At 43.3% G+C, this 14,901-nt stretch overlaps 1 protein-coding gene across 1 annotated transcript in view; it reads right to left on the bottom strand.

Moving 5' to 3' along the window:
• Positions 1–737: 737 nt before the first annotated feature.
• The window catches only part of LOC111953359 (lymphocyte antigen 75), a 44,209-nt gene continuing 30,045 nt past the window's right edge, over positions 738–14,901 (bottom strand). Inside the window, exons 20-34 of the mRNA XM_023972585.2 lie at positions 14,642–14,778; positions 14,053–14,158; positions 13,719–13,873; positions 12,620–12,749; positions 12,103–12,323; positions 11,640–11,802; positions 11,271–11,435; positions 6,095–6,217; positions 5,638–5,829; positions 5,285–5,508; positions 4,890–5,100; positions 3,758–3,919; positions 2,766–2,882; positions 2,321–2,512; positions 738–2,094 (exon numbers count right to left, since the gene is read on the bottom strand). Of these exons, the coding sequence (XP_023828353.1) occupies positions 1,922–2,094; positions 2,321–2,512; positions 2,766–2,882; positions 3,758–3,919; positions 4,890–5,100; positions 5,285–5,508; positions 5,638–5,829; positions 6,095–6,217; positions 11,271–11,435; positions 11,640–11,802; positions 12,103–12,323; positions 12,620–12,749; positions 13,719–13,873; positions 14,053–14,158; positions 14,642–14,778 (2,471 nt within the window). The 3' untranslated portion in view covers positions 738–1,921. The remainder of the gene's footprint in view (positions 2,095–2,320; positions 2,513–2,765; positions 2,883–3,757; positions 3,920–4,889; positions 5,101–5,284; positions 5,509–5,637; positions 5,830–6,094; positions 6,218–11,270; positions 11,436–11,639; positions 11,803–12,102; positions 12,324–12,619; positions 12,750–13,718; positions 13,874–14,052; positions 14,159–14,641; positions 14,779–14,901) is intronic.

Genomic DNA, 14,901 nt, shown 5'->3' with positions numbered 1-14,901 from the left:
TAAAGTGCATTTGTTTCCGGCAAGATTTGAACCTATGACCTGGTCCCTATCCCACTGCACTAGGGGTGTGGAAGGCACAATCTGTGTTAACAGATTTGAAGCTGTTCAATCAAAGTTAGGTTAGTAGATTAGAAATGTATTTAGTTTATAATGTACGGTTGGAAACAAGTTGCAATTGGGATTTGAACAAGTAACTTCGCAGGTCGCAATCTGCGTGTAACGCCCTACCAACCATAAGCCTATTTAAATTTTTATTATACAGGCATCTGTAAACTCTGCCCAGTGGCATGTCACAAGCTCTTCCCACTGAGCTTTCATCCAACCAATCGCATTAGTTCAGTCTGTCAGAGCTTCCCTCGTCACAAGGTCGTGTTCCTCTGCTCAGATGTGGACGCATGCCAGATCTTACATGCCTGGCTAGGGTTTTTACATATCAGCTAACCACATGCTCTAGCAGTCTGGTGCCCGACTACACAGTTGATGTGGCAGGGGAACTCGATCCTTGATTGAGGCTGGGATTCATTCCAAGTTGTAGAGCAGCTCAAGCGCCTTGGATTGAATCCCAGCCTAAATTAGGGACACTCCTGAGCTGAATTCCAGGGCTTTCACAATTATTCCTTGTCCTCTGTCTTTCCTTCCTCAAAATGCAGCTCATTCAAGTTATTGTGGTAGGTCACAGTGATACCCATGTCTGACATCTATTCATTTCCTCAACAACAAAAATGACGACCCAGCCCTTAAAGACAAACCTATTTTATTGGAAGACCATTTCCATGACCATATTTGACCAGAGTGGATGGTCTGCTTGGGACCAATGTAAATATGAAGATACTGTTGGAACATTTTGAGAATGGTAATCCTAGTTAACAAGCATTGTTGCAAGGCAGATCCAAATCACATCTGGAGGAATGTCCAGGTTATTAACATTCTCAAGATTCAAAAAAACATTTGGTTTAGATTCTCCATAATAAAATTTAAAAAAAGACAATTTAAATATTTACAAAGCATTTACAGCAGCTGTGTGTGCAGTTTGAGGCCTCAGCAAGTAGCGACCTTTGAAAACGTGAACCCCAAATGAACACCCCAAAAACGTGTACTCTCAAACAAGACAACTATAGTGATTGAACATGGCAGAAACAACTGCTAAGGCATTATTCACAAAACATTTCAATTTAAAGTGCAAATGTTCTCAGGAGTTTGAGTGCATAGGAGAGGGAGGTTACAGTCATAATGACAAACAGAAACCAATGCATCAATGGCATTTACAGTTGGGATGAATTGCTTGTAGTTGAAATGGCCATGTGGCAAATGGGAACGCATGCAACTATCCAAATTGTCTAAGGAAGTCTGTGTTGGACTGCATTAGCTCGACTACTTGTACTAGACTCGAAATAATTGTAAGAAATTATGAATCTATGCCAAGCTAATAAAGATTCTAGTTCTATTAATAACAGTGCCATGATGCAGCTGTTTCTTCTTTCGTCGATGACCATCAGTGAAAAGTACGTATTCCTCCATTACAAAAGAATCACAAACAAAGAGTGAAAACAGAGAAAAACAGTGTTACGAGACGAAAAAATACCCTGACAACAAGCATCACGCATCCAGTGCCTTTTTTGTCAACCCAAAGTCCATCAACACTGCAGCAACTGTTCAATGTGGCAGCTCTTTAAAATCACAAAGTTCAATAAAACATTAAGTAAAAAACAAAACAAATGCTAGTTTGGGGATTTTCACAATCCTTTTGCCAATATTTACAATGTCACAGAAAATACTAAAAAAGCCTGCTTGGGAATTTATACAAATAAATTAAATGAAACAGAAGCCAGGTTTCAGTTTGCTGCATAATAATATTTCCATACTGAATACTGTAGGCACATAACTGCTTCTTTAAGCTGCATTGGTGAAGCCAAGACAAGTCTCACTCTGCATCCAAAATACTAGTGCTGTCAGCATCATCAATGGTTCTCCTGTAGCGCACGGTGGAGTTGAATCTGGCCTTGCTCTTCTTATAAACGACGAAGCCGATGGCCGCCAGCAGGGAGGTGAGGACGACCAGGAAGAAGACCAGAGCCACCGGGACGTTACCTGACCCTGGAGACAACACAGCCAGTCAGAAACACATCTCCAAACTGGCHAAGAAAGTCCCTGTTTCAAGCACATCAATGTTTACAAATATATAATCGCCATAACCATAGCGAAGCCGGGGAAATCTATGAGCTTTATACAAATCAACTCTTGCTACATGCAATAGCTTGGAGCGGTCACCAGAGCATGCTGCTATCCACATAGTAAAAAAACATTGCACTATAGTACTCACGTGCGGGTACTTTGCAGACGATGCGGCTGTGGCTGTCCTTGCAGCTGACTCTGCTCCAGATGCCTCCGTCTGCAGACACCATGACAGCACAGGGGTTCTGCTGGGTCGCTGTCTTCACCCCGCTAGCAGAACCGTTGGTCTCCCAGTTAGAGAAGGCCAGAGAGGAGCCGTCCACCCAGCCCACTGGCTGACCTGGAAGACAGATGAAACAGAAGCATTACTGATTATATGCTAGGTTAAAATAGACGACTTTATTTGAGTATAATGTACTGTATTGGCATGTAGGATTTTTTATGTATTTTAAAGTGCCTGACTTTCCAAATGAAGGGCACACAGAACTTCCTAAGATGGAGCATACTGTCCCATATAAATATCATGTCTAATAACATCCGTATACAGTAATAAGTAACAAGCATATCCTATTGTACTGGTCAGGTCAGTTTACCTTGTTTGTCCAGGTCCATGCCGAGCCACACCCTACTGGTGATGAGAGGGTTGTCTGCCATGTAGCCAGAGACAAAGTCATTCTCCTCTTTGGTCATTATGGTCAGCAGCTGTGCATCTGTCAATCAAAGGCAAAAAGAAGGCATACATGTACTGTACTGTACTGTAAGTAAGAAACCACCTGATCTGATCGTGGTGTACTAATTAACCAATAAGGCCTRAGGGGGTGTGGTATATGGCCAATATACCAYGGCTAAGGGCTGTTCTTAAGCGAGACACAACGCAGAGTACCTGGATACAGCCCTAAGCCGTCGTATATTAGCTATATACCACAAACSCCCGAGGTGCCTTATTGCTATTATAAACTGGTTACCAACGTAATTTGAATAATCATTTGGAGGGCGCTTATATTTGTCCTGTTACACACAAGTCTGTAATGGAAATATTTTTGTTGTTGTTGCATATCCGAACTCCTCCTGACCAGGGTCGCCATTGTACAACGCTACTGGAGCAATAGGGTTAAGTACCTTGCACAAGGGCACAGCGACAGATTTTATTTCATATTTATTTTACCTTGTTAGCTCTGGTATTCAAACCAGAAACCTTTCAGTTACTGGCCCAATGCTCTAACCTCGGAGGCTACCTGCCGCTCGAACAGTAAAAAGTATTTTTTTGTCATACCCGGTGGTATGAGTGGTATGAGCACTGATATACCACGGCTGTCAGCCAATCAGCATTCAGGGCTCAAACCACTCAGTTTATAATATCTGATATACCACAGCTTTCAGATAATCAGCAACCAGGAACCAAACTACCGGTTTATAAGAGTAAATATTAAATAATTGTATTTAATCAGGTTGGTTATAKGGAAACGATTCTCTTACCATAACAACCTAACCCAAGACGCTGCAATAATACAATGTTCAATACAACTTATATACAGTAATACAGAAATATATACGTGTCAAATAGGAGAGATAGTGGGTGACTTACCAAGCCTTTCACAGATGCTCTTGGCATCCTCCATGCTGTACACAGAGTAGTTATAGAAGGTCATGTCAAAAGCATAACAGTGGTCCTGGTGCTCAACCCACTTAGACGAGCCGCTGTTCTGAGGGCAGTTGTTGGYMACCTGGGGAGCTGCGAGGTTCGATCCTGATTCAGACAAACAAATCAGAGGGATTTATTTTATGGGATCTTAAAAGAGTGGTGTGTAACCTCTGCAACAAATTCTGCTCAGATCGCTCACTGACATCAACGTCTTCTTTACACTACAATTCAAGTTGTGTGTATAATAAATAAATACTAATAGTAGGTTACTAAGACTGTAGGACTGGGTCTTACTCTGAGTGGTGATGTAATTCTAATAGTCTAGGTACTAAGACTGTAGGACTGGGTCTTACTCTGAGTGGTGATGTAATTCTAATAGTCTAGGTACTAAGACTGTAGGACTGGTCTTACTCTGAGTGGTGATGTAATTCTATATCTAGACCAAGACTGTAGGACTGGGTCTTACTCTGAGTGGTGATGTAATTCTAATAGTCTAGGTACTAAGACTGTAGGACTGGGTCTTACTCTGAGTGGTACTAGGTACTAAGACTATAGGACTGGGTCTACTCTGAGTGGTACTAGGTACTAAGACTGTAGGACTGGGTCTTACTCTGAGTGGGGTGGTGATGTAATACTAATAGGCTAGGTRCTAAGACTATAGGACTGGGTCTTACTCTGAGAAGGGGTGGTGATCTAATACTAATAGGTTAGGTACTAAAACTGTAGGACTGGGTCTTACTCTGAGTGGGGGTGGTGATGATGTAGTAGGCTAGGTACTAGGACTGGGTCTTACTCTGAGTGGGGGTGGTGATGGCATTGTTGTAATAGGCTAAGTAATAGGACTGGGTCTTACTCTGAGTRGGGGTGGTAATGGTAGTGATGTAATAGGCTAGGTAATAGGACTGGGTATTACCCTGTGTGGGGGTGGTGGTGATGTAATAGGCTAGGTAATAGGACGGGGTATTACTCTGTGTGGGTGTGGTGGTGATGTAATAGGCAATGTAATAGGACTGGGTCTTACTCTGAGTAGGAGTGGTGGTGATGTAATAGGCTAGGTAATAGGACTGGGTCTTACTCTGAGTGGGGGTGGTGACGGTTGTGTTGTAGCAGATGGCTCCATCCAGCTTGGCATTGCAGTCCATTCTCATCCAGGTGCCATGGGGAGTGATGTACACACAGACACCTTGAGGGTCTGAGCTGGACGTGACAACAGTGTCAGAGAGTCCCGCCWRACTGTAGTGATACTTAGTCCCATCGGACCACTCATAAGACTGAGAGCCGCTAGCCTGCGCAGAGAGGGGAGGGGGATGCAATATTACTCAACAAACTTCACACTGGAGGTGCTTAGAAAATGTTGAATTTAGTGTCTACCTGCCGTTTGGTGCTTTGAGCTAAATTTCTGCAAAAGATGACGTTATTCTCAATAGAAATGGCCGCCGTGTTAGTGGCATTGTGGCTAAGCTCCCTTACATCCTGACTGGACAGACCGATCCACAGCGGGAAGCCGTCTCGCTTGGCGATAAGCTCTATGTGAGCGTTGTGACTGTTGCCATGCACGCTGGCCAGGTGTCCGTTGCCACGGCCACACTCCTCCAGGGCCTGGAACCAGCTCAACTTCCTGGTTATCACGTGGTAGCTCAGGTTGCCATAGCGCTCAAAGTCCCTGGCCGACTGATTGTATTGGTCCTTAGAGTCTCGGGGACGAAGAAAACGGCTTAATAGAGTCAATCAAGTGCAAAATGTATTATTTTATCGTAACAAAATAAAATAATGATAGTACTCCTTGTGAATAGGTGAAGTATGTTTGTCTGGGGTCTACCAACCTTTATCCAGTTTGCAGGCCACGATGCTTCTCTGCTTGAAGGGACTGAAGTGGTGTTTGTTGGTGAATATCTTCCAGACTCCCTCAGTGTTGAGACCTGCCATGAACTCATCGCTGGCTGAGAAGCTTGGTCTTCCATCGACCCAGTTAGAGTACTGGACGTTGGTACCGTCATACCACTTCATCTGGTTATCTACCAAAGACAGGAGCAACCACTTGACATGACACATTTATTACACGTTTCATCACACAACAATACAACGATGATCAATGAGTAAGCTTCAGCCTCGATGATACAGTAGACATTTTACAATGATCCAATTCAGCGTCTCCTCATAATACAGGGCAATGAATGATAATATGAAAGTCCAAACAGCAGATCAAACATAAGGACACACTAACTGTCCACGCTGAGTGTTGGGGAGATGAATATGGGGAACCCAGTCCAGTCCACTCACCGTTGTCATCGYTGAACACCCCTAGCCAGACAAACTGCACCAGGTCTTTGAAGGGAAGGAGCTGCTCCTTCACAAACTCATTCTCCACTAAGTTCCTGATGGTCAGGATGTCTGCATCAGCATCTGAGAAGAACATCAACCGGTAACACTTCATAAAGACTTTAATACTCGTACATAAGCAGTGTGTATGTTTAATTAATAAACACCTTCAATCAGAGCACAGAAGAAGTCTGTTTTGACCAGGTATCAATGTCAATTTTTTWAATCTCTAGCGACCAAATTAAGTTGCAGCTATGTAAAAACATMATATTTAAAAWAAATATTCAAGGCACGCTCTCTTGTGGAAAAGTAAAAAAGGCTGTACACGGGAGTATATAAAACATTAAGAACACCTGCTCTTTCCATGACATAGACTGTCCAGGTGAAAGCTATGATCCCTTATTGATGTCACTTCTTAAATTCACTTCGATCAGTATAGATGAAGGGGAGGAGATAGGTTAAAGAAGGATTTTTAAGCCTTTTTGACAATTGAAACATGGATTGTGTATGCGTGCCATCCAGAGGGTGAATGGGCAAGACAATAAATGTACAGTTGAAGTCGGAAGTTTACATACACTTAGGTTGGAATCATTATAACTCGTTTTTCAACCACTCCACAAATTTCTTGTTAACAAACTATAGTTTTGGCAAGTCGGTTAGGACATCTACTTTGTGCATGACACAAGTCATTTTTCCAACAATTGTTTACAGACAGATAATTTCACTGTATCACAATTCCAGTGGGTCAGAAGTTTACATACACTAAGTTGACTGTGGCCTTTAAACAGCTTGGAAAATTCCAGAAAATGATGTCATGGCTTTAGAAGCTTCTGATAGGCTAATAACATCATTTGAGTCAATTGGAGGTGTACCTGTGGATGTATTTCAAGGCCTACCTAACTCAGTGCCTCTTTGCTTGACATCATGGGAAAATTATATAGATATATTGAAGCAACATCTCAAGACATCAGTCAGGAAGTTAAAGCTTCGTCGCAAATGGGTCTTCCAAATGGACAATGACCCCAAGCATACTTCCAAAGTTGTGGCAAAATGGCTTAAGGACAAAGTCAAAGTATTGGACTGGCCATCACAAAGCCCTGACCTCAATCCTTTAGAAATTTGTGGGCAAAACTGAAAAAGCGTGTGTGAGCAAGGAGGCCTACAAACCTGACTCGGTTACACCAGCTCTGTCAGGAGGAATGGGCCAAAATTCACCCAACTTATTGTGGGAAGGTTGTGGAAGGCTCACCGAAACGTTTGACCCAAGTTAAACAATTTAAGGCAATGCTACCAAATACTAATTGAGTGTATGTAAACTTCTGACCCACTGGGAATGTGATGAAAGAAATAAAAAGCTGAAATAAATCATTCTCATCTCTATTATTCTGGCATTTCACATTCTTAAAATAAAGTGGTGATCCTAACTGACCTAAACAGGGATTCTTTACTAGGATTAAATGTCAGGAATTGTGAAAACTGAGTTTAAATGTATTTGGCTAAGGTGTATGTAAACTTCCGACTTCAACTGTCAGTGCCGGTTTGTGTCAAGACTGCAACTTGTAATCCCGTGGAAAATACTGTATGAAACATGTCACGGAAAATTACAATAGAAACATACTATGCTGTTTTTACTTAGTGTTTTTTTCCCTGATGCAGGCTTGTTGTCTTGTGTGACTTAGTTCTAACTCTGGGTGTACAAGTAAGAGCCGGGTGCGACCGCAGTAGTGACATCCCATTTGTACTGTCTCCTCTCGATGGAAACATGCAGAAAGGAACAGACAATGGTGGTCAACATCAGCTATCTTAATCTACACAGACAAGCTAAACGCCTTTTATACACTATGTTCCCCACCGTTTGCACACATCTGCTAACTGCCACATAGACAAAGAGGTCGGACTTTTCTATAAAAGCTGAGAGACAAACTCTGTCCGTTGAGCTTTCAACTCTGACTATTCTTACTGATGGCTGATTGCTTCATTTTTGCAAATCTTATAATACAATTGTTTAAAGAATCTGCAGTCTCTTCTCCCATAGAATGTCTTGACATTTGGGATATAAACTCAGCAAAAAAAGAAACGTCCTCACTGTCAACTGCGTTTATTTTCAGCAAACTTAACATGTGAAATATTTGTATGAAGATAAATAGATCAACCAACTGAGACATAAACTGAACAAGTTCAACAGAACTGTGACTAACAGAAATGGAATAATGTGTCCCTGAAAATAATGTGTACCTCAAATCAAAAGAAACAGTCAGTATCTGGTGTGGCACCAGCTGCATTAGTACTGCAGTGCATCTCCTCCTCATGAACTGCACCAGATTCGCCAGTTCTTGCTGTGGGATGTTACCCCACGCTTCCACCAAGGCACCTGCAAGTTCACGGACATTTTGGGGGGGGGGGGGGATGGCCCTAGCCTCACCCTCCTATCCAACAGGTCCCAGACGTGCTCAAAGGAATTGAGATCCAGGCTCTTCGCTGGCCATGGCAGAACACTGACATTCCTGTCTTGCAGGAAATCACGCACAGAACGAGCAGTATGGCTAGTGGCATTGTCATGCTGGTGGGTCATGTCAGGATGAGTCTGCAGGAAGGGTACAACATGAGGGAGAAGGATGTCTTCCCTGTAATGCACAGCGTTGAGATTGCCTGCAATGACAACAAGCTCAGTCCGATGATGCTGTGACACACTGCCCCAGACCACGACGGACCCTCCACCGCCAAATCGATCCCGCTCCAGAGTACAGGCCTCGGTGTAACACTCATTTCTTCGACRATAAACGYGAAYCCGACCATCACCCTGGTGAGACAAAACCGCGACTCGTCAGTGAAGAGCACTTTTTTCCAGTCCTGTCTGGTCCAGCGACGGTGGGTTTGTGCCCATAGGCGACGTTGATGCCGGTGATGTCTGGTGAGGACCTGCCTTACAACAGTCCTACAAGCCCTCAGTCCAGCCTCTCTCAGCCTATTGCGGACAGTCTGAGCCCTGATGGAGGGATTGTGCGTTCCTGATGTAACTCGGGCACTTGTTGTTGCCATCCTGTACCTGTCCCGCAGGTGTGATGTTCAGATGTACCGATCCTGTGCAGGTGTTGTTACACGTGGTCTGCCACTGCGAGGATGATCAGCTGTCCGTCCTGTCTCCCTATAGCGCTGTCTTAGGCGTCTCACAGTACGGACATTGCAATTCATTTCCCTGGCCACATCTGCAGTCCTCATGCCTCCTTGCAGCATGCCTAAGGCACGTTCACGTAGATGAGCAGGGACCCTGGGCATCTTTCTTTTGGTGTTTTTCAGAGTCAGTAGAAAGGCCTCTTCAGTGTCCTAAGAATTCCTAACTGTGACCTTAATTGCCTACTGTCTGTAAGCTGTTAGTGTCTTAACGACCGTTCCACAGGTGCATGTTCATTAATTGTTTATAGTTCATTGAACAAGCATGGGAAACAGAGTTTAAACCCTTTAAAATGAAGATCTGTGAAGTTATTTGGATTTTTACTAATTATCTTTGAAAGACAGGGTCCTGAAATAGGGACGTTTCTTTTTTTGCTGAGTTTAGTAAACAGTGAGGGTCTCGAGGCTCTAAAACACCATCTTCAACTCAGGCCAGAGGGAAGCGCACCCCCAGACTCTCTCTAACAGAGCGGGCACTAAACAATAACGTTCTTTTTCAGGACCAACTCTACAGACAAGTCAAATGGACAGTAATGGCCGCCTGTTTTGCACCCAACTACGCAAACGTGTTTTTAGGACTATGGTTGGAAAGATTTTTTTTTAAATCCTCTTAATCAATTTTTTTGATAAAATCATGTGGTACGGTAGATACAGATGACATAATTTTGCTGTTTCGATCATCTGGAAATGAACTGCTACAGCTCCACACAGAGGCCTTGGAAAGAGAAAATATGCTCAGACAATAACAAAGGCCCCAAAAGTCAAACCAAATCTATTTTGTTACCCAGTACAGCAGAGAGGCATCTCAAATAAAGAATATCATCAAACAGAATTGGAGTAACATAGAAAGTGACCCTGCATTAGGTGAAGATTTCACTGAGCTTCCATGCTTTTCTTCTAGACGCGCGCCAACCCGAAGGGAGAAGCTGGTGCAGTCACATAAACTCCCCCCACAGTCAAAGCCAACTGGCTTTCCCAACCCACTGGCACCTTTCTGTGCGGACACTGCAACCACTGCCCCAACATTAAAAAAAAAAATGACACAAGAAAATAACTTACCAAATCCAATCTTTTGTGAATTGCAACCCTGTGTTTGTTGTTTATAGGTTGGAGTGCCCATGTGGTTGTTTTTATATTAGTCGCACAAAAAGGACGCTAAAAGACAGACTGGCAGAACATAAATATGCCATCAAAACAGTGAATGACAATTATCCCACGGCCATGCATTACCAACAAGCCGGCCATGGTAGCCCGGACTGGCTTAAAGCCATGGCCATAGAGGTGGTATCCATCAACAAGAGGGGAGATTACAGGCTTCAGTGTCTTTTTCTTTCTGGATGCACACACTCAAAGCTACTTAGTCTTTCAGGGTTGAACAATGCCATAGATTTTGCTCCAATATATATTTTATTAATCTTGAGTTGTTTATTTGTGTGAAACATTGTATTGGCCAATAGTAATAATTGATTTACTTGTATTATTATTATTATATATTTTTTTTTTTAGGGGGGGGGGGGGGGTATTWTTTCCTCTTTATCTATTGGTTAATATTGTCCACGGCCCTTTAATTTCTGGTCATTCATTTCACCTGTCACTACTATGCACCTGTGAACCCTGAAGAAGACCGGTGAGCAATACACGTTGGTGAGTTTGAATGTTTTGCTATGCAATAGCTAAAATGAAGGATTTTTAAAAACTTTTCCACAAGAAAGAATACCTTGGATTTTTGGAAGTATGATGTTTTCACACAGCTGCAACTTCATTTGGTTGCTATAAATTGTACCCCGTTCTCCAATGAGCATCTCTCTTTGTCTTTATATTTGATGCCAAAGCAGCGCTCCCTCTTTTCGCATTTCTAATTGAGACTATAAGGCATGTTTCTAATATGCATCTTGTTTATGGAGTTCTTCACAGTACAAATGGTTCCTGACTGATGTTTGTGCCAAACRGTGTCCTTGCTCCTTACCCAGTTTCTTGCACGTCTGAAGTATCTGGCCCTTGTCAAACTCTTCCCATCTGGACGATGCCAGTTGGAAGGTGTAGCAGTTGTTCTTGAAGGGGATCCAGTTTGGTCCGCTGCTCTTGTGAGGACAGCTCACAGCGTTGTCCTCATGGGTGGTGACATTCTCTTCTGGAAACATTGAAAGTGTTCATTCATTAAAAAAAGTGCTTGGTTGATTTTCCTCCGGTCTTGTTTTAATTATGCCACTTAACAGACAATTGTATCCAAAGTGCTTACACTTTCGGTATGTGATCCTTGTGGGAATTGAACCTGCGACCATCACATTACTAGACCCCTGCTCTTACCAACTGAGCCACTGTATTGCTGTCTTACCGTGTGGAACATGGCAGATAGCCCCTGCCAACTGTTCCATACACTCTGCAGCCTTCCAGAAGCCGTCCGTGTCCAGGAAGACACAGTCTCCAACGGTGGGCTCTGAGGACCACCGACTAAACACCGTGTGACTGTGGTCTGTCCAGTGGTAGTGGACACCAACCTGACAATACAAAACGCTGTGTGAGTTCCTTAATTCATTTAACCAGGCAAGTCAATTAAGAACTAACTGAACTGCACTGTAGAATCTGTGAAATCGTCATTATGAAATCAGCCACTATCCTTCAGTGATTGCAGAACTGAAGGAACGGGATGGGTGTGGCCTATTCTACACGGTGACGGCTCCACCTAGCCTCCCAATGGGCTACGGGTTGTTTGCTTTGCCATATTGCCTTAAACCCATCCCTTTTCTTTTAGATCTGCGAACACCAACGGGTTAGGGTGAAAAGCTATGGCCACTTACGTCGGAGCTGATGAGGCCGATCCACATGGGGCTGCGTGCGCGGGTGACGTGCACGGTGAGGACCGACTGCTGCAGGGTGTCGGCTACGCTGGCCAGGTCCATGTTCTGGTTCCTGCACTCCGCCTGAGCCTCGTCCCACGTCATGTTCTTCTGAAGCAGCTTAAAGGTGTGGTTGTTGACCTGGAATGGCTCCAACTGGAACTGGGGCTCCTCTGGCTTGTCTGAGAACATGAGAGGAATTTAAAGGGGTCAGACGAGGGTTCAAACCCTATTCGATATGCTCAATTTCTACTCCGCAAAACAGTAGCAATATCAAGTAACAACTATCAATAATATCAGTCTACTTCATACACTTTATGTCTGTATGTAAAATACACTTAATATCAAGAGTCTTTCGATCACAAGCCTTCTGACTGTAGAGTCCACACGTCATCCATTCTTTCACCAACACGGACAAGATAAGCACAGATAATTGGTTGTGTTTGGTGCCCTCTGCTGCTAGGTAGCGGTGGTGTACCTGCGTAGTGCTGGCAGATGGCCACATGCCGCTGGTCAGAGCAGGAGGTGTAGTCCCAGGAGCCCATCATAGAAGAGCTGGGGTCGTTGAACATGAAGATACACAGCTCCATGCTCTCTGGGTCATGAAGCTGCAGAGGCAGACACAACAACATCAGGGACACAGAGAGTTAGTTATAGGTTATGATGACCTTGAACTTTGAAACAGATGTGGAACATGTTTTTAGAGACTGGTATTTAGTATAGTCTATCATAGTAATGTTTATGTAGTTCCATCATTTGTTTAAAAAGGCTACCTGCACACACTCTTACCAGTGGTTAAAGTACATTGTATTTCTTCCCGGTATGGAGACCACCTATCTTTTTTTTATGGGCCTAATCATGGAATTACATATAGAATCCATATTCAAGTAATAGGATCTCTATTGGCCTAATCATGGAATTACATATAGAATCCATATTCAAGTAATAGGATCTCTATTGGCCTAATCATGGAATTACATATAGAATCCATATTCAAGTAATAGGATCTCTATTGGCCTAATCATGGAATTACATATAGAAACCCTATTCACTCTCTATGGGCCTAATAGTCAAGATTTGTCGTCTTAACTTTTAACCTTTTAATGTGACATAAACACAACTAGTCATGTTTTCATCTGATTTTCAAACAATTACTTCTGATTTTCAAACAATTACTTCAAAAAGGCTTATGTAGGCTACCTGCGCACGTTACTCAGGGACGGTGGAACGACAGGGTGCAAAAAAAAAAAGATAAAACATTTATGCCTCACGCAGATATGTTTCTCCTTATAATTTCCGACATTTGGCTGACTATTTGTTCGTCCACTTGTCCATAACTAGATACATGCAGCTTCTCTTGTCATTACTTGATGATTGTTTGGAAGACTAAATAAAGCCTTGCTCACTTGCTCAATATCAAAATATTCTATGGTTTCAGTTGAATGTTAAAAGAGGTTTGTTTACTGTACATGCTACCTGGGGCTTGATGGAATTATAAGTTATAACTCAACTCATAGCCCACTGATCCCTGTGGCCATGCTGAATAGAATTGAGAAGTGAAGTGAGTGGGAACTCACGTTGACGAGTATGGGCCTGAGTAGGCCGTGGAGCAGGGGGTTAAAGTTGAGGTAGGAGACTGGGGAGTCATCCACCCACTCTGGGACCTGCTGTTTGAGCTTCAGGCCAATCCACGTCTTACGGGGCTGCGCCGGCAACAGGGAGGTCACAAAGTCTGACCACAACAAACAGATAGGCGCAACTAGTCAACAACCGCCGGTTAAGACTGACATTGAAGGGACATCAATCATTGGTCATCTCATGTCTAGGAGAATGGAAGGTTGTCCATTGACAAACATGATGAATAAAAAGACAGATGGGTAAAAGAGATCTACTAGAAGGTTTACTACTCACCCTGTTCAACTTGGTCTGTAATAGTAAGTAAAGTTCCTCTCATCGACTGACACTGCTCGTTGGCGTGTTGAAAAGTAACGTACAGAGGCATGATCACCACGTAGCACTGGAAAAGGCAACGACAACATTCAWTAACAATTATTAGAAACTGGGTGGTTTGAGCCCTSAATGCTGATTGGCTGACAGTCGTGGTATTTCAGACCATGGGTATGACAAAACATGTATTTTTTCTGCTCTAATTACGTTGGTAACCAGTTTATAATAGCAATAAGGCACCTCGGGGGTTTGTGGTATATGGCCAATATACCCCGGCTAAGGGCTGTATCAAGGCACTCTGCGTTGTGTCGYGCTTTAGAACAGCCCTTAGTTGTGGTATATTGGCCATATACCACACCCACTCTGGCTTACACAGAATGTACCTGTATGTAGACTAAATCAGAGGACGGGCTCATTGTTATGGCTGGAATGGAACGAATTAAACAGTATCACAACTGGTTTCCATGTGTTTTATACCGTTCCATTCATTCCATTTCAGCTGTTACTATATGACAGTCTCCAGTGTGTGTGTGTGTGTGTACGACAGACTGACCTTGTCCCTGAAGTGTAAATAGCCGCTCTCACAGGGCAGACCTTTGGGGTGAGGCTCTCCAGGGTGGGTCTCTATAGCCGTGATATTGTGTCTCTCACACACGAATGGCAGCTGCAGCTCACAGCTGTACTCGTACTCTGGAGGGGCAGGAGTGTGTCTGAGTGAGTGTGTGTGACCRGTCACATTTGAACCATAAAAGGTAACAACCCACTGGGCACACATTGGTTGAATCAACATTGTTTCAACGTAATGTGTCAACC

The sequence above is a fragment of the Salvelinus sp. IW2-2015 genome, linkage group LG27 (assembly GCF_002910315.2).
Source record: "Salvelinus sp. IW2-2015 linkage group LG27, ASM291031v2, whole genome shotgun sequence".
Lineage (NCBI taxonomy): Eukaryota > Metazoa > Chordata > Actinopteri > Salmoniformes > Salmonidae > Salvelinus > Salvelinus sp. IW2-2015.
This window is presented reverse-complemented; position numbering and strand designations above follow the sequence as displayed.